The sequence below is a fragment of the Xiphophorus maculatus genome, chromosome 23 (assembly GCF_002775205.1).
Source record: "Xiphophorus maculatus strain JP 163 A chromosome 23, X_maculatus-5.0-male, whole genome shotgun sequence".
In the NCBI taxonomy this organism is placed as follows: Eukaryota; Metazoa; Chordata; class Actinopteri; order Cyprinodontiformes; family Poeciliidae; genus Xiphophorus; species Xiphophorus maculatus.
The window spans coordinates 22,445,328-22,464,978 of NC_036465.1; the positions used below are offsets into that span (position 1 = coordinate 22,445,328).

General features: G+C 44.9%; 1 protein-coding gene across 3 annotated transcripts in view; it reads right to left on the bottom strand.

Annotated features, from left to right (window-relative positions):
* The window catches only part of LOC102226455 (transcription factor COE1), a 79,450-nt gene that overhangs the window by 11,372 nt on the left and 48,427 nt on the right, over positions 1 to 19,651 (bottom strand). For all 3 annotated transcript variants that reach the window (XM_023328610.1, XM_023328609.1, XM_023328608.1), the window contains exons 9-12: positions 17,510 to 17,640; positions 15,538 to 15,664; positions 5,385 to 5,473; positions 165 to 230 (exon numbers count right to left, since the gene is read on the bottom strand). In XM_023328610.1, the coding sequence (XP_023184378.1) occupies positions 165 to 230; positions 5,385 to 5,473; positions 15,538 to 15,664; positions 17,510 to 17,640 (413 nt within the window). The remainder of the gene's footprint in view (positions 1 to 164; positions 231 to 5,384; positions 5,474 to 15,537; positions 15,665 to 17,509; positions 17,641 to 19,651) is intronic.

The window sequence follows — 19,651 nt, forward strand, 5'->3', positions numbered from 1 at the left end:
CGACATTTATGCTAAAAGTAATTAGATCCTATTCTATTTCAATTTTATGTGTAAATACAAGAACGTCATGAAACCACGACACATTTCCTTTAGGTTATTATTCCATGAGAACCTCAGATCATCGTATGGCTTTTTGTGTTTTTGTGTAAGTGTGGTTGTTTCACCTGGTTATTGTGAGGCATCCCATACAAGGCTTCCACCAGGTCGGCGGCTCTCTTTAAAATCACCTCCTACATTCAAACAGAGAGAGAGAGAGAAACAGAGAGAGAGAGCGAGAGAGGAAGGGGATTGATCAGGAGCGTGACGGCTCAAAGAGTTCAGTCACTTTTATTACGTTTCACTTCTTACATTATGCTGTGAATGCAGAACAGAGAGTGGCAAAGAGAGGGGGGCGGAAGAAGCAGACAGAGGCAGGGTGAGGAAGAGAAATGGGCCTATCCCAGCACTTTGTTACCAGCCGGGGCAGTTTGGGAGAGGAGAGGGAAGATACTGTTATCAGTGAATAAAACATGAGCCTATATCTCTCTATCAGTCAACCATCTTCTGCATCTACTCCCCTCCTTTTTTCTTTTTTTTTTTTTTGTCACTGATGGATTGTGACTCCGGTGCGCATGATCACGCATCAATTTCATTTAACACAACATATCATCAGGTTGACGGCTACACAACCACCCCCAGTCAGTGGCAACACTCTCGTCTCCTGGCCCGTATTAACCCCGGTAATGATCCGAGTGAATGGCCCCCACATCCACTTTGTGTGATAAATGTAGAACATCATTGCTCAGGTGAAAACCGCCGAGCGGAATTTCCCACATCAAACATTTATCCTAACGCAGTGTTACCGCTTCCCCCCCATCCCTCCCACACCACCTCCAACCCCTTCTCTCTTCTCTCCGTCTCTATTCCTTTCCCCTCCCTGAGTGGATGAGTGCGTGACTCCAGGCAGTCGTTATATATGTGTGTGCATGTGATGGAGACACCTACAGCCCTACAAAACCCTTTTTAAAAGTTAATGTGCCGGGGCCAGGATATATGCTGGAGGTGCGACAACCAGAAAATTGCAGCCCCCGCCCCTCCGCCCTACCCCCCTCCCTTTAGTTTCTTTCTCTCCCTCTTTCTTTTCCACACACACGCTGTGCGTTATACTCTCCTGAGTGTATCCCTCGCTGTGAACAAGCCCCGAAGCATGTGTGCTCTCTGTTCCGTGACACACCGCCTTTCAATCAGACCTCATATCAAACTCCCCCTCCCCTCCACCCACCACTCCCACACACACACGCACACACACACAGACACACGCATACGCGCAGCCGCACACATGTGGAAGCTGTCGAGCACGCCCGAGACATGACGAGAGGGTCAGCAAAGCAATAAAGATTGTAGAGCGCTGTCCGAGGTGCTAAATTCACTCAATAATGGGAGCGCTGCCTCTGTGTTAACCTCCCATTACTAGCACTATCTTGGGGGGAGGCGGCGGGGTGGGGGAGGAGGGGGAGACCAGAGAGGAGGCCTGCTTCAGGTGATTGAGAGATGTAGAGGCCCTAGGAAGGTAAGTGGTTCTTTAGTATGTATGCGCCGCTCTTCGCCTTTCCTTTCTCTCTGCTTTTCCTCCACGCCACACGCCTCCCAGGGATTGCTAGATAGGTAGATGGACGGATGGAGGGGAAAGAGAGGGATGAGGCAGAGGAGAAGAAGAGGGGGAAATGAGGGAAGTGTGAGGCATTAGGACCCAACCAGATCTGCAGCTGGAGTGTTAACAGTGTTCCGGGAGGACACGTGAGCGCTCGGTCACTTAACGTCTGTGCATCACCCCTTCCCCCACTCCCTCCCTTCCCCACCTGTGTCTCCAAACTACTTTCTTTCGTCTCCCTCTTCTATTAATCACTCTCTCGTGGTCCTGCGCCCCGTCTGTGCCCATCAGCCTCTCGTTAGCCGAGGATCTGTCCAGTGACTAAACGCGATTAGGCCGAGCTCCAGAGTCGTTCTGATAAACAGATAAATGTGGTTAGCTCTGCCGCTGTAAGGGGAGACCATTTCCTGGGCGCAAGGGTCTCTTCCCGTAAAGTCAGGCCCACAGAGACGTCAACAGGAAGAGGAACCTGATCCAGAGCAGAGCCTGGCCCCCGTCTGGAGGGCCGGTCACTCATTAGCAACACCCAGACGCCCACAGCTTCTGCTGAACTCCATGCAGTCCAGCTACCTAGTCACTCTCACAGTCTGTCTATTACCTACAGCAGAGTGTGTGTGTGTATGAACCTGGTTTTTATATACTTGTGAGGATCTATTTCTATCTACAATGTGGGGTTGTGGGGACATTTTCTTGGTCCCCATGATGGGAAGTGATATTTTTGGGTTAGGTTTAGGGCTAAGCTGTGAACTGACTTTTGGTTAGGGTTAGGTATGTGATGGATAGGGTTAGGGTAAAAGTTAGGCTGTAGAAAATGACTGGAGTCAATGTAAAGTCCCTACAAGATATGAAAACACCACTGCATGTATGTTTGTGTGTGTGTGTGAGGTGTCTGGTTGCTTGCTCTCCTTTTAACATGTTCAGAGTAAGCTTCTTCATCCATTTACAAACTGACAGAAGTTTGACAAAGAAACCGTGCCTTGAAAAATTACTCATACCTGATACAACATTACTTATACCTATGAAGTGGAAGTGAAATACTACATCCTGGTTTTTCAAAGTAAAAGTTACACTCCTAAATAAAATTTATTGCAAAAATTGCTTCCAAGAAATCACCTGATTGTGATTTTATCTCAAAGGAAAGCCAGCTGTTCTGTGAAGGACTCAGTTGTTAGAGAACAATAAGAAGACAGAGGAACACAGCAAACAGGTCAGAGACAGCTGGGTCAGGTTATTAAAAAATATCTGCGGATATTAACACGTCGTATAGCTCTGATCAATGAGTGCGTTAAACAATGGGACAGTTTAGATCAAAGTATATAAATGACTGAATTTAAGTCCAAATCTAAATGCACTTGAGAATTTGTGAAAAGACTTGAAAGCTGATATTTTAAGATGCCCTGTGCACAAGAATTAACAGACCTTTTAATAGTTTTAATCAGACAAATGTACAAATTTTTAACTTCTATGAATACTTTGTCGAGACAATGTGACTGTATGTAGATCCAGAAGTTGCCTGCATGTTCCCCTCTCCTGCCCAACTGAGATGATTGAGGCCAACAATTGGGAAAAGTGTGGTCAACAAAGTGTTATTACCTCAATAAAGGCGCAAATCAATAGCTCTGAAATGAACAAGCGGGCCTGCCAGCTACCGCTGTTCATTTAGAAAGGAAAGAGACACCACCAAGTGAGGGAGAACGAGCCGGAGTGGGAAGAGGAGACGGATGGATGGATACAAAGACAGTTAGAGAGATATGGGGGGTTGATAGGCTAAAGACCAGAACTCAACGGGACAAGTCGCGCATCCACCAGACACTCCGCCAGGATCAGCAAGTTCTTTATCTTCCCTCTGCATCTACCTGAGCTCTTCATCCCTACCTCGTGGCCACCTCTCTCCATCCGGTGCACACGTGCGCGTGTGCACTTCTTTTAGTGTGCGCTGCTCCTGTGGATGTGTGCTGAAAGTAATAAAGTCCACCCGGGGTTGACTTCGATCCACTGACCCAGCAGGAGGTAGGACTGGACAGCTATGATGGATCACCTAACCTGCTTCTGCCTCAGCCTCCTTTCCTCCCTCTATTCCTCTTTTCCTCCCTGCATCTACCCCTCTTTCCCAGTTTAAATGACCTTACACTCAGTGGAAGAATAGATGGAGCTGCTTTTTATTTGTTGTTCCTGTTAATTATCTCCTTCTGCGGAAAATCTCCATAAACAGTGCCCGGCAAAAGCATTCAGAGCCGTTTAACTTTTGGCATTTTGTCCTATTAGAAGTTTGTTATTTCCATTTTACATGACAGACTAACACTAAGTGGTTCATAGATGTGAAGTTGAAGGAAAATAATACATAGTTTTAAAAAAAAACGTACAATCAAAATCTATAAAAATAAGGCATATGATATGACCTTGACTGAAACACCTTTCTCTGAAATCACAGTTGACATTTTTGCTCACTGTTTAAACTCAGTCAGATTGGTCACCATTTGACTAAAATCTGTACTTTGATTGGACCATTCTAACACATCTGTGCTGTCCTCGCCCTGAGATTTCCAGTTTTCAGCAGCTAGACAGCCAGACAACGACGCTCCAATAACCAAACTTGTTTATTTTCTACTTGTTTATTGAAGAGTGGCCTCTGACCACTGCCATCACTTTGGCCATCGTAAACTGAAACATGCAAGACTGAGTATTAGCCAACGAACATAGCAAATTAGCTATTCTTGCTGCTAGCTAAATATAAAAAAAACTTTTTCCTAAATGACTCCCAGCGTACAATTATTTACACCAGTTACATAAAACAAAGAAACAATTATTGCTTTTACAATTAACCAATACTTACGAACAAATCTTGTCTGAAACACAACGTATAAGGATAATAATCAGCTTAAATCATGAACTGTTCGGTGTTGCGTTCCACCATTTTTTAGCGTCACCAAAACATAACAAAATATCCACCAGGGTTGCGTTCTAGTGCGGTTTTCAACCTTGCTGGTCCAGCTTAACTTACAAAAGGCAGCACAACATCCATCCATCCAATCCCACTTTTTTATTGTGGGGTTGCTGGCTCCTATCTCAAGTGGTCATCAGGTGAGATGTGATGTAAACCTCAAATAAGTGACCAGTTCGTCACAGGACAACACTGAGAAATACAGGACAAACAACTATGCACACACACAAAGGGAAATTCATAATGACCAATTGACCCAGCAGTCACATTTCGAATTGTGGGAAGAGTTTGTTCACTAATATTCTCAGAATTTCACTGAGATTTAACAACTGGATTTAAACTGAGAACAAATTACAACTTGGTGGGACTTTAAAAATCCAAATGTTCCAAAGGGCGGTTCATTAAAAGGTGTGAGGGTGAAGTGGTCTGTACAAAAATGCATGGCATACTTTTTAAATTTTAGATTTCTGTGCAACCTTAACTTCTCATGCACTACTCTGTGTTGTTCTAGCACAGAAAATCCCAATAAAATACACTGCAATTTATGAAAAAACGTCAAGGGGTAAGAATAGTTATGAAAGGAATTGCTCCATGACATCTTGTGCATTCTGTAGTCTGTCATGCATGTTTGACTCTCTCCGAAGAACTAACTGCGCGTGAGGACACAGCGCCATTTCCTATTTCTATGAAACTCAAGAAGTTTTCAATACCTCTCATGTCTTCCAGTTATACCACGTCAAGCTCCTGTGGAATCATTTCACTGGGCAAGCAGTAGAAGGACGGTAACACGAGAAGAGTGGAGAGGCGCCGTACCTTGGGTAATCGCTCCTGGTCTCCAGGGTGTCTGGGGATGACCTTCTGTAATCTCTGGAAGCCGTAGTCTATCGTTGGCTCGTTTAGTGCTGAAATAAAAAAACAAAACAACAATACAGAAATAAAGCTTTAAGTCTATGACTCTTGATAAGAAAAAACACACAAGGTTTAGCTGAGAAACATGACAGGACGCGTCCCGGACTCCTGACTTAATCGAGGGTGAACGTGAAACCAAACGTGGCGCAAACGTAGGTATTCTCCGTAGGCTCTGGTGTGTGTCTTTGTTAGCCTGTGATGTAATGAATCTCTCTCTGTCTCCTGCTTTGGTGGTTAATAAAAAGACTGTCAGGAATCATGCGGGGGTGAATACATTTGTGTGCAGGCGTGTGCGTGTGTGTGTGTGAATCTTGTGGTCTTGCGTTGATCAGCGACTAATATAAGCAATTACAGAGCTTGGTTCCAATATAACAAAGGCTTGATCGCTCCGGGGAACAAACTAAACACACACACACACCCCCACCAACACACACAACACACACAGAGTGAGCTCATCCTGGCAGCAGGGAGAAAGCACTCTCTCTGCATGCTGTGGTCGTGCAACGGTAATTGAATATGAGAAGATTTACCATGAATATTTAAACATTAGAATAAATACAATGAAGATCTGAGGCGTACAGTACAAACACTTCAGAGGAGGACTGCTGGATAAGTGCTCTCTCCACATAATTCATTCCTAATGTACTGTCTCTGCCTTTCTCCCTGTCTCCCTGTGCTTCTGAACTGCCTTCGCTCTCTCCTGAGCCGCCTCGGAAGTCAACGTGAGGTCTTGACTACTTTTCAGGGGAGCGTCCCTCCCTTCGAGGTTGCTGCGTCTCTGCAGAGCTCCCAGTCGCCTGAGTGCGCTTGGGCTCGTATTTGTGCCAGGAGACAAAGAAAAGCTACTATTATTCGCTGGGAATCGCCTTGGTGCGTTTGTCCCATCCGTCTGTTTTCCCTGTGGGTCGCAGCTTGGATGTTTCCTGAGGGCTGATGCCTCACTCGCCTCACATCTGAGCAGCCAGGCTGACTAGGCGGCCCCAAGAAAAAAAAAAGAGAAAAAAAAGGGCCCCCAGAGGGTATGAGTACAAGCTGTCCTGCTGGACCTCTAGTGATTTCACCATTGCTTCACTCCTGCACACACCTACACACACACTCTTGAACCAAAGACAGGAGCAAGAGTAGGTGATGCTCTCCTTTGGCAACACAAACATATTTGGACAGCTCTCCCTGTGGACTGCTCCCAGTAATCCATAAGAGTGAATGAAAGGAAAGGTGAATAGCTGGAAGCAAAGACGCCTGAGGGAAGAAAGAGTAAAAGTCCCGGTGCCAGGGGCAGGCTCAACTTCCCAAGAAGGACGCGCATTAGAGGCTGGATGATCCAACGGATGAAACAAAACACAATGACACGATCGCATGCAACAAATACGCCGTGAATTATTGCCGGGGACAAATATTTGACATTACTTCCCCCATTGTCTGATCTCCGCAAAGCCTAAAGGAGGATTTTCCCTGGATTAGGACCCACCAGAGTCGGAGGAGAAAAGAGTGGGGGGGGGAGGTTGTTCCAGCAAAATCCTCTGTTTCGTCTCAAAGGCTTTTGTTTTTATGATGAATTTTTTATCAGTTCTGCTCAATGAGCCAAATGAGCCTCGAGTGAACAATAGCATAAAAAAACCCTAGGACACACAGGATACCCCTATTACAAATAAAGACACAATTTTGGTAATTGAGAGAGGAAACGATATTGTCTCTGCTCGTTTTCAAGGGCCATAAACCAGAGGCGGTGCTTGTGTGTGTGTGGGGGCGGGGGGAGCGACGCACTTCGCTAACTACTTTTGCTCCATCTCTTTAGGGATTATTTGTTGCCTTTTTTATGCCAATACAGGTGCATCTGCATGAACTGGAATATCTTTGAAAAGTTCATTTTCTTGGGAATTCAGTTCATAGAGTGATAGCCTTTTACTAATTTGTTGCACAGAAAGTGATATAGATCAAGTTACTATTTCTGTTCATTTTGATGGTCAAAAATGGAATTCCTCAAAATATTTGAAGATTACATTAGGTAAATAAAAATGAGTTTTAATACTTAAAACAATGCTGACTTGACCATTGTCCAGCTAGCATTTTGTAAGCACCCCTGATAAGGAAGGCATCCCTTAAAAAGGTATTGCTGAAGAAACTAGCTTTACTTCATACTCTCCTTGAACACAAACAGAAATGTTTTGCTCATGTCTTTACCGCAGCAAGTCTTTATTGGCATATTCTCCCAAATAACCTCTGAATAAAATCAAAATGCTCACAGTTTTCAACCTCGTTAATGTCTACAAGTCTCCTGTAATACATCTCTTTCACAAACTTGAAGTTATTTATCATACGGCCTCCCGCTTTGTGACTTTTCACAGAAACAAAAAATCACTGGTTTCTTCCTATACCATAAAACGCTCACTAAGAAAACTCCTTCATATGTTCAGTCATGACTTGATACCAATAACAAGGTATTGGTTTAAGGTTTAAGTTTTTGCTTCTCAAATCCTGTATCTCAATGTTCACTCTTCTTCACCTCCCCCTCTTAAAAATTCTTTAATAAAAATCGGCCAACAAAGCTGCACTTTTTGCTCAGCGGCTTGATTTTATTATGTGACTGTATTTGCTGTTTAGTCTTTTCTGGTGTTTATAGTGTAAAATTGTTCTCTCTTTTGTTGTATAGTATGGTGTAACATTGTTTTGATGCCTCTTTTTCAGCTCTTTAATGTTGATGAGAATTGGTTCTCAATTGATTCGGTTGGATAGGGGAAAAATGTCTTTTTTTTTGGACAATGAAATTAATTAACTTTTAAGTTATAATCTTGGAAAGATGAATGTAAGATCTATGTTCAATATCATCCATTTTACAGCAGAAGTTAGTGCTAGGGAAAAAAAACAACCTCCTTTGCTTGGAAAAAAAAAAGGAGTGGTAGGCTTCTGCACTCTGGGATTCAAAGCTCCCACTCTCCCATACAGGTATATTTATAATCCTTAGCTGTCGCTCTCCAGAAGAGCAAATCAAAGCCAGTAAAACATAACTGCCATAAATAAATGAATAGATGAGCAACAGCCCTGGACTGGAGGGATTCACCTAGCAATCACCCACATCAGATCAGATCAATGCTCATGGAAATTTCATGAAGCCTAGAATCCACATCGCTTCATATTTCACTATAATAACCCACAGAGCCGCAGGGGGAGTGCGTACGAAGAGGTGAGGGTGGGAAGGGGGGGAGGAAGGGAAGGAAATAAAGCTAGGGTGTTGAGGGGGGGTGGGGTGGAGGCTGGAGAGGGAGGCATTGAGGGTGAATGTTGGGTGCGTAAGAAGAAGGTGGGAGGATAATTGAGAAATCAGAACAGTCCAGTCGTCCTGGAAGCTGAAAAGTCAGCGCCCGGCTGCCCTGTCTCCGTGGCTTGTGTCACAGCGCTGTGTGTGCCGGGAGGTGAGTGGGTAGGGTAGTTGCAGGGTTAGGTAATTGGCTCTGAGGCTTGATGTTAACACCTTAACAGGCCCTCAGACGGCAGGGTATGGAGCTGATCATATCACAACCTTCTGTTTCTCCCTCTCTCCTCCCTCCCTCACTCCCTTCCCCTTTCTTCGCTCCCTGTCCTTCCCTCCCCTCTGCAGTCTCCCGTGCTCAGGTGTGATCTCATAAGCGCTGCTTGGCGATCGATGCTGCCAGTGGCAGGGGGTTCAATAGCCCTGAATTACGGCTTCATTTCTGCCCCTATCCCCTCCCTCCGTCCCTCCCCTCCTTTCCTCCTCCTCACACAGATGAGAGCTGCCCACTAACACCCCTCATCCCACCTCCCCCTTTGCCTTCCTTCTCACTCACACACACACACACACACACACACACACACACACACACACACACACACACACACACACACACACACACACACACACACACACACACACATAAGAAACACCCCCCACCAACTACTCACAATCCAGATCAATACCTTACAATCTAATTTTTATCCATTTTTCCATAAACCCTGAGATTGCGTTTATTTGCAGAATCCGACAAGCTAAATAAAGCATCGCTTGAACATGTCAGGGAGACTAATGCGTGGCTGGAAATTCATACAGAGAAAACAGATGAGTGGAGCTTTTCGCTCCTAAAGGAAGGGAGAGGCTGAGCCCGACAGAGAGAGAGAGCGAGAGAGGGGTGGGGTGAGGAGGTGGGAAAAAAATGGAGATTCTACAAATCAATGGAGGTGAGGACGCTGCTAGAACGTAAGCCCTAATTATCTGTTGCAAAAAGTGCATGTCGACAGTTAACAATACCTGACAGCTAGGAGCCTCACAGGGAGAATGCAAATTTTGAAAAAAAAAAAAAAAAAAATCCAGATAGAAACTGTGCGCTTGAATTAAGACATAAGAAAAAAAAAAAAAAGGTAAGAAACCGTTCCCTCTGGTGAAGGCTGCTCATTTTCAGCAGGGTATAAAATAATCTACATCCAAATTCATTTACATCATCATCATCATGGAGCAGATGTTCCCATAATAAGAAGGCAGCATGCTAAAGAGGGAAGACAAGCCACATGGTGCAGAAAATTAATCTCAATCTCAAATAGAGGTGTGAGTTTTGTTGCAGTTAGGGACCGGGGATGTATGCGGGTCCCTCGGCTGGCCCGGTTTCCAGCAGCTGTAAGACTGGGCCGGTTTAATCAACAGCAGGCATCCGCCCAAGCTCAATAAAAGGCAGCATTCACAAATAGGAGCGGGACAAGTAATTGACCACCTCACGGTCGAACCCGGCTTTTATTGCCAGATGACATGTGCGTCGTCAATGCGCTCGTACGCATCTGTGGGGGCATCGTGAGTTTATATGTGAATGTGTTTATCTGCGGGATGTTATCTTTAGCCATGCATTAAAATAAATAAATAAATAAAATCCTGCATATTTTCTGCTGAAAAAGTTGCATCAAATTAATCCAAGCTTTCCTTGGTTTGATTATAAAGTGAAACCTTGCATTAACAGTGCTTTGGAAAAGCATTCATGCCACTAGGACTTTTCCAATGTTACAATAACAAGCTTTATTATGCGTCCTTGAATTAGTTAGAACAGGCCGCTGAGTGATACAGAATATGTTCATTATAATGTTTTCATAAAATCATTCTCAGATAATTCAATTTTAATTCTGCCTTTCGGAATTAGCTGTTTTGGGGCCTCCTGTCACTTTAAATCCAAGGAAGCTGCTGCTGGCCACGCCCACTCAACATATACATTTGCACTTTATAGCATCTTTGACCCTGAGTCGGATCCAGGAGCAGAAGAAGAGAAGCCTCCAGGACAACAATCAGAGATGCAGGAAGTTGTTTCTGAATTGCAAGTCAACAACAAAACACTTGTCTTTTCCAGCAGCCATTGTAACCGGCACACAGAAAGCTGGGTTCACCTGCGGTTTCTCGGTAATGGGATGGTGCCTGCTGATTGTGACTTAACAATCGTTCGTTCGTTTTCCAGACACCAACAAACATCAACTTCAGCTAAATATTTTAATGTTAAAATTTAGGAAAAGGGATAATGTGGCATATATTTATATTCACCCCTCTTTAATCTGATGCCACTAAATAAAACCCAGTGTAACAAATTGCCTTCAGAAGTCAGGTGGGAACATCTGTTGATAGCACAACTTTTATTTGTGAACTCCATAAATGTGGCCTTAAAAAGTCTTGTTTTCCAAAAGCCACATAGGTAATCACTCGTGGAATCATCTGGTCAGACTAAAGCCAACTGTGTTTACACCATGCCTGCAGGTAAACATGGTGATGGCAGCATCATACTGAGATGAAGCCTTTCCTCAGCAGGAAAAGCTTGCTGTGGATGAGAAAATCCTCAGCAAGCTGAGAGAAAAAAGTGATGAGAAAAATGAAAACGCTAAACTCATGGCAATTCTTGAAGAAATCCCATTTAAAGGCTGTAAGAAACTTGAGTCTCAGTCAGAGGTTCACTTTTTGAGAGGAAAGCCACCCTAGAAATATACCGCAAGTCACAACGGAAAGCTTAAAATCAAAGCATTTTCATGAGGTGGTGTGGCCCAGTCAAATCCTTAACCTAAATTCAGCTGAGAGTCTGTGGTAAGATTTGAAAATCTTGCCACAGTCTCAATATCCAGTGAAAGGAATGTTGTGAAAGAAAAATTAGGGGGGATGCGTTTCATAAGCACTACTTTGTGTTGGCCTTTCATGTAAACTTCCAATAAAATACAGAAATGTTTGCTAATATAAGGAGACAAAATGCAGAAACGTTCAAGGACTACAAATGCTTTCGCAAGACACTGAGACCTAGCGTTATTTTCAAGCTTGTGAGAGCATCTTCATGCTTGCATCACACCCCTTGGCATTATCTGTGCTTCCCAACAGAACATGCAGTGTTCTAAAATGACAGGCAACTGACTGCCTGAGCTTCCTCTACTCCTAAAACTAATTTAGAGCTCAGAAGGCAGAAGCTCCGCAGAGATGGGGAAAGGATGTCAGCGGCAGCTGGTTTAAATTCTCTTCTTGACTTTTGTCTTTTTCCTCTCGCTGTCCCCGCTCCTCCTGGCTGCAAGCTGACTGATGTTCCCACCACACCTAATCTGCACTCATTGCTGAAAAACCACCCGTAATGTTGGCGCGCGCGCGTGCGGGCGGGACGTGCGTCACCGGCAGCCCTTAATGTGAGCCAGCAGAGCCTTTTAATATCAGCAGAAGCCGAGGTGGAAGCGGCACACAGACAAGGTTGCATACTGAGGAGGGAGGGGGATTGCCTTTTCAACGACACGGGCGATTCATCAACTCTCCCAATCTGAGGCCGGCATTCCAGCCCCGCACACAAGAACGTGTGGACACGTGGGTCCTGCTGGTGGAGCATTATCGCCTTATATTGCATGGAGAAAAGAAAAGGGAGAGCTTCCTTGATGAATGTTGCGACGACCCAGTGAAGAGGTGATACACAAGCCAACGTGGAGATGCATCCGTACCCAAAGGAGGAGGAGGATGTAGATGGAGGCGGGGGCAGGGGTGAGGTGGGGGGGGAGCAAGCAATGACCTGATAATAAGAGAGGGGGATTAGGGAGAGCTCTCAGCCCCAGAGGTGGGTAAGGCAGAGGGCAGAGAGTGGAACAGAAGAGGGATAAAGGGATAAAACGACAGAGGAAGAGCAGGGATTGAAAAAAAAAAACAACAACATTCTTCTATTCTTATCAGTGGATAGCTTAATTGCCTTTGATGATTCTAATTGAAGCTTTTGGAAGTCTAATGACAGAGGAGTCCTCAGAGACGACAGGAAACACATTACTGTAATAGCTTCTCAGCGATTCTCCTCTGCACCCAAAGTTAACTCAGTTGTCCCGTCTATCCAGAGCGACAGTCCAATTTTTGCCCAGCTGGTGGCTCTAGCTGCGTGCTGGAGTATCGATAATCATGCAGCTGAAGGTGTGCGCCAAAGAGAAAACACAAAGAAAGGGTTATGAGGGTAGCATGTTTGCAAAGCAGCAGTAGCAGCAGTATTGGGTATGTGTTGACTTAATTAGGTCTGTGAGCTGCTCGCTTTCCTCTCCTCAGCAGAAGTTGATTAGCAATGCCAGCTGTCCCCAATGTAATTCAGAGCGTGCACGCGCGTGCGTGCGCGTGGAATATACGAGTGCATGCAAGTCTGATGCTGCTGGGCTGCGTTGATGTGTGTTTATGTGTGCGCCGTGGCTGCCAGCTGCCACACGGCGCTGCCAATCCTCTATGATTAGTACCCACTGGCAACTGGGCTCAAACTGGTGCCAAACAGACCCAGGAGGGTAACGTAGCCCACGGTAATCCTCCTCTCTCTCTCTCTCGTCCGCTTCTCTTCTCCTCCTTCTCTCGCATCAATTTTTTTTTTTTTTTTTTTTTTGTTTCTCTCACCCTGTCGACCGTTTCTGGCTCTCGCTCACGACGCTAAACGAGAGCAAGCTCCTTCTCCCCTCGCGGGAAGTGGAACAATACAGAAGGTTGGGAGAGAGGAAGGTACAAATACCCGCTGAGGACGCACAGCAGTGGCTAAAAACGAAGTGTGAGAAAAAAAAAAAGTCGGGCTGGGATCTATGCCTCGCCACGGTTGACTGTGCCCTTGTGAAGATGTTGTTGTTGCTTGGCAAGCAGCTCTGTGGCGTCCGGGCTCGGCTCCGGGCGGATAACCTTGCAGCCTCTCACCTGTTGAGAGTCCTCTGTGCACCTCCGCGGAGGCCAAGATGGTGCCGAGAGCGCGCAAAATGCGGGAGAGAGATGAATTCGCTCAATGACGCGTTTCTCGAAAAACTGAACGTGACATTGTGACTGGACTGAAGATGGCGAGAAGCAATGCAGGATTTCTCCGTTTGGAGATGGACCAAGGAACTGGCTGTTGATCAAAAACCGGTGACCGGCTGGTCAATGCCCAAAAGTCTGATGCCTTTGATTCAGTGAATAGAGCATATGTGCCAGGTTGCACTTCTAAGCACACTCTTTAATGTGAAAGCTGATGCTGAGGTTTAACAGTATTTTCACTGTCATTCAGCTGTTTAAAAGGAAGCCAGTCGAAAAACAGAGATGAAAAAGGAAACCTAATCGTCTAGCATGTAGACACAAGTCTATAGATTTGTAAATATATTACACTCTTTTGGAAGTTAAGGCAACAATCTACATTTTCTAGGAAATAGACATTGAGAATCCTTTTTTACTAATGGTACCGATGCCAACTGCAGTAACCCCTAATATGAGACGATAAAGACAGTTTAAAATGTCAACACCATAAATCATTTGCCTTTGTTTTAAAACAATAGTAAACCCCCCTTTTTTTTCGGTTTTTTTTAGTGTTTTTACAATGGTGGCTCTTTCACACACGTTGTCGCCTCCACACTAGATTTATGGGAGGAGGGCTAGAGAAAAAAAAACTCTTTCAAATGCCTATATTGTAATTCTTAAAGACAAGTATCTGCAAAAAGGAAAAACAAGAAAACTGTACAGAAGGGTCAAAGCTTTAAAAGAAACTAGAGATCGGAAATTGGTCACAAAATTGTGATTGGATAATCTCTGGCATTTATGAGTCCCACATGACTGGCGAACCAAAAGGCCGAAGGCGCACACAGACACTCCTGTATGCACTTCCTGTGTACCCACACAGCTCTGTGTGTTTGGCAGCCTGTGAGGTGTTGGACAGCTCTGGCATGGCAAAGGCTGCACACCCACCTGCCCCCCCAGCCCCATTCTTAGTAATGCAGTTACTTTTCAGCAAGCGTGTGCCTGGAGTACATATGTGCAAAGACAGCAGCGCATCCGATTGCAGCCTTTACCATGAATCCACGTAGTTGTGACTGATGGTTGTGGATAGATAGTGTTGTTGCTCTGTAATTAGGACACGAGATGTCGAGAAATGCATGGCGACTCGCACGCTCTCGCTCAGTTATGATTTTGTCAGATGTTGGCAATTCCAGTTGGGGCTTAGTGCCTAAGTCTATCAGTGGTTGAGATTACAGACAGATTTATGTGATTCGCGGGCTCCCCAGAGGACCTGCGGCCTCGCACTGGTTAATCACTGCTTCACATTCGCTCCTTTCCGCCGTTCGCTCACCGCACTGCTAGATTTTTCAACGCAAAAACCAGAGCTTTTCGCACCCCTGCCGACAAAAAAAAAACCCGGCGTGAAACGCTTCCGTTTTTACTGAATCCCGCCTTCGACGGGGGTTAATTCTTGATAATCCCACTAATCAAAAGGTTAAACCTCCCCCCTGACCTTCACTTGCTTCATAAAAGAGGGAAAATTCCTTTTCTCGTCAGATCAGCAGGCCTTTTTTTTTCTTTTCACTGAATTATCGAGTCGCGTTATTGAACTTTGAATTGTCTAGCGTGCATGTTTTTTTGTTGTTTTTTTTTCCCCTCAGTGCATAAAATGCACAACCTCGACAGTTTCAGCAGATACGGCCAAAAGAAGTGTGTCTAAAATAAGCCAGCGTGGGAACACGGTTCATCTGATTACGCCTCGTCGTTCCGCCACGAGTCAAGTCACGGAATGCAGGACGTGGCGTTGGGTCGACCGCGTTATTACACTGCAGCTTGGTGCTGTTGACGTCAGCGCTTCAGTGGTACCTGTGTAGATGAAGCGTCCAGGTGTGCCTTTGCAGAACTGTTTGGATTTGTAGGACAGCGTGACTTCCACCACCCCGGGGATGTGCCTGGGCGGGGTCTGCACACGGATGGCGTGGGGAGTGATCAACTACAGAGAGGGCAGAAGGGAGGCGGATTAATGAAATGAAACTTCACATCTTACCAGCCGCTCCTGGGAGTACTCTTGGATTGTCTGAGCCCCTCTTGTTTTGCAGCTTTGACTGTTTTTTTTTCTTCCGTATAATAAGCCTGAAAATGATGTGTTAGCGCCAAAGCCCTCAGGTGGCCCCGTAGCCCAAGGCAATGTCACTGTGAGGCTTAGGATGGTTATCAGCACTGACACGGGCTATGTAATAAGGATTCAAAAGCGGTTATCTGTTTATGAATAAAACACACGATTCCTCTGCTCGCGCCTATTGAACAGCATAAGTAAGTGTATAATATGCTTGTCCCCACTGGCCCCGTCTCTGTGTCTGTCAGCTGGAGCCATCTAGCCGCCGTGAGCCACATGAAAGCACCAAAAGGCTCACTTAGTGCGGCTCGCGTCGCACGCACGTGCGCATTCTGAAGGGCCTTTTGAAGAAAGCGGTATCATGACAAAGCGCAGATGAGGCCTCACTGAGAGCTAGTTCTCTGCAGCGAGCTAGCACTCAAACGCTAGGAGCGCTCAAAAGCTATCAGCGCCGCTGCCAGCACTTTAAGTGTGTGGATGGATGTGTGCGTCGCTCTTAACTGTCCCTTTCATTCCTCACTTAGCTGGGCTTTCATTCCACCATTGTCTGCATCCCCCCCCCCCCCCCCCCCTCCCAAACTCACCCCCTCAGCGAGACAATATAGGAGCTTTTTATAGAATTATTCCTTTACTAAAGAGGAAGCTGTTTAGCTGCACTGCCTCGCTGACCTTCGGTTTTTACACATACACCGCATTTACATTTTAGTCATGTGGCAGATGCTCCTTACAAAGGGATTCGTCCTGCGCGGCGTGCACGCGCATTTCAAGAAAGTGTTCCTTCAAACGCAGCCTAATAGATGGCAGGTAAGGAAGGAAGTGAACAGAGAGCGGCACAGATTGCAGCCTGCTGCTCAGATTTTAAAATGGATGTGAAAAGTACTTGCAGTCTGACGTTACCTATTGCTTTTAATTACTTATTAATCATCTTGTTAGTGTTTCTTGATTGATTCTTTCCATTTTCAAGTTGTCTGCGTTTGTTTTTCTCCCACATAGTCAAAGACAGCGACAAAACAAAGGGTTATTTTTTTCTCTGTTCCGAGTAGAAGTGCGTTAGCAGAATGACTGCATGTAACATGATCATTAATAGCAAATAAAGAACTTTGACAGCTAAAATTACTGGCTTGCAAAAATTCAAGCGCTCATTTAAAAATGTTTTCTGTGAAACACACTAAAACAGGGTAAACTTACCAATGCATAATGTCCACCATCTTTCTCTGCGATATTTTAAACTACTTGATTTCTATCTACTGCTTCAAGGCAGATTTTGATGATCTCTTGGGATTAAGGTAAAACTGATTTGGATATTTTTTGGAGCTGATCCCACGTTTGCCTATCCGCTTATTGTTTTCCTCTTAAATGAGTTCATCTCTAATTAAAGAGAGCTAAAAGAAATTGTCTGGTTGAGGAACAAAAGTCAATTAGTAACAAACTAATAAATCAAACAATAGAAAACCTTTTTGTCCCCCATTTTTAGAAGGAAGTTGTTAGTTAATATACAAATGTTTGTCAACTTAAACAGTGATGGATAAATCTCATACTTGCTATAAGATTAATCTTAACACCTTTCCTATAAAATAACTAAAAAATAGTCCCTAATGTGGCATGCTGCATAAATCTACCAAGTAAATATTCTCAGGAAAAAAAGAAAAAGTTTCAGTGTGATATTATTCAAGTGCAATATATTTTTGTAATCACAGGTGAAGTGTGAAACAGGTAACTCACCTCACTCCAGACAAGCATTGTTCCAAAAATGACTTGGAGGCCATCGAAGAAGTTGTCTCCGATGATGATGACCGTTGCGCCCCCTGTTGTCCAGCCTTCACTGGGACTGATGGCTTTGATGCTGGGGGTTGCTGGAATAACAATAAAAATAAAATAAAAAATCCCACATCACAGATTAGATTCTAACCCACCGAAAATAAAAGATCAGCAAGGTTTCTGCCACTGGTGCCACACGTTGTCCTTCTCTCCCCCCGCCCCGTCTTTCACACACTCTCAGACACACACAGATCACCCCTCGGCCCTCTCCCAGGGGTTGGGGCGTGGACGTGGAATTCTAATCAGAGTGATTATACGCACCCCGTTATTAAACATCACCTCTGCCCTGCGTGTGAGGGCAGCGGTGGTGCGCTTGTTTTATGACACGTGGCAAAGCGTGCAGGCCTGTAAATGTCAGGTGTGCTCAGTGTCTGATCAAAGGGCACGCGACCGGGGAGCAGAGCAGAGCCAACAGTAGCTGTGCCCCCTGCATACCTCTGCCTTCATTAACCAAACACTTAGCTCTCGCTCAGCTGTCTGTACAACATAACTGTGTGTCGGTTTCCATCTCCTGGCCTGTGGAGCCTCTCTGAACACACGCTTATGTGGGCATAAATGTTGCCGATTCGTAAGGGTGGGTGAGTTTCCCCACCCTTACTCACCCTTGTGCATGTTCTCGCAGGAACATGCACAAGAGTATTCAGACTGCTTGAACTGTGTCACATTTAGTTATAATGAAAGTAGAAACAAATGTATTTTATGGCTATTTTAGGCCAGTGACCCCGCACAAAGTTATGTGTAATTGCAGACTGGAAGGAAAATGATACATAGTTTCACCTTTTCAGTAGAGAAAAAAAAGAAAAGTTTCATCTGAATATAAGTCTAACTGTGAATCTGTGAAGACCTTTGAGGTTTAAAGGAAGAAAGCAACCCTACAAAGACATGGCCGTTCAGCTAAGCTAACAGGCTTAGCAAGGAGAGCAACACTCAGTGAAGCAACTAAGAAGCCCACGGCAACCCTGAAGGAGAGTCAAATACCATCAGCACCGGAGGGAGAATTTGTTGACAGGATAACCCATCCTTTATGGAAGAATGGCATGAAGAAGGCTATTGTTGAAAGAATCCATGCAGGGGACAAAACAAACACATTACAGAAGGTACTCTGGTTAAAGTAGACCAGATGTCTTCATGTGGCGACGGCACCACGCTGTGTGGACGCTTTTCTTCAGCGGGGACGGGAAAGCTGGAGTTGGTGGAAAAATGGCCGGAGCAAAACACAAGGCAATGCTTTAATGAAACCTTGTAGAGAATGCAGAAGTCTTGACACTGTGGGAAAAGATTCACCTTTTAGCAAGAGAACAACTCAAAACAGGAGCCAAAGTTATGCGTTGGAATGGCCAAGTCAAAGTCCAGACCTCTATTAAATTGTGTCAAGACTTAAAACAATGATGATCGCAAACTCGTTCAGATCCACAGATCTTGGCATTTTGCAAAGAATATTGGGCTTATATCTCAGTCTGTAGATCTGCAGAAACTTGCAGACGTTACAGCTGTGAAACAAACTGACTGTAACCATAAGCATGCCACTCTTTTTTACTTCTGAAAACATTTCTCTTCCACTTCACAACTACGCACTAGTTGGCGTTGCGCCATCAAGGCCCCCCCCACCCCCACCCCCCCCCCAAAAAAAAAAAAAAACTAACAAAACAAACAGAAGTTTGTGGTTGTGACATTACAAAATGTGACATCTGCAAAGTACTGTATTGTCGCAATAGTTTCACTAACTGCTCCTTTATTTGCTTTCGGACCTTATCGGTCCATGCTGTGGACTTGGAGATTACTGAATGTGATTGAAGAAAAGAACAGCACTGAGAGGAAGGGAAAAAAAATACATGTTTATATAATCTAAATCTCCTCTCCTTAACAGATATGCAGCTTGTCAGACATGTTGTAATTCTGCAAAGCGGCATAATCCACTTTAGACTAGGCTGACTTTTTTTTTTCTCCCCTCACAGCCCTGCCTTTGCTCTTTGCCTGACTCCCTGTTCTGTTGATCCTCCCCAACAAGCTGGAGTGATATTTAGCCCCCTGATACGCCCGCAGAGA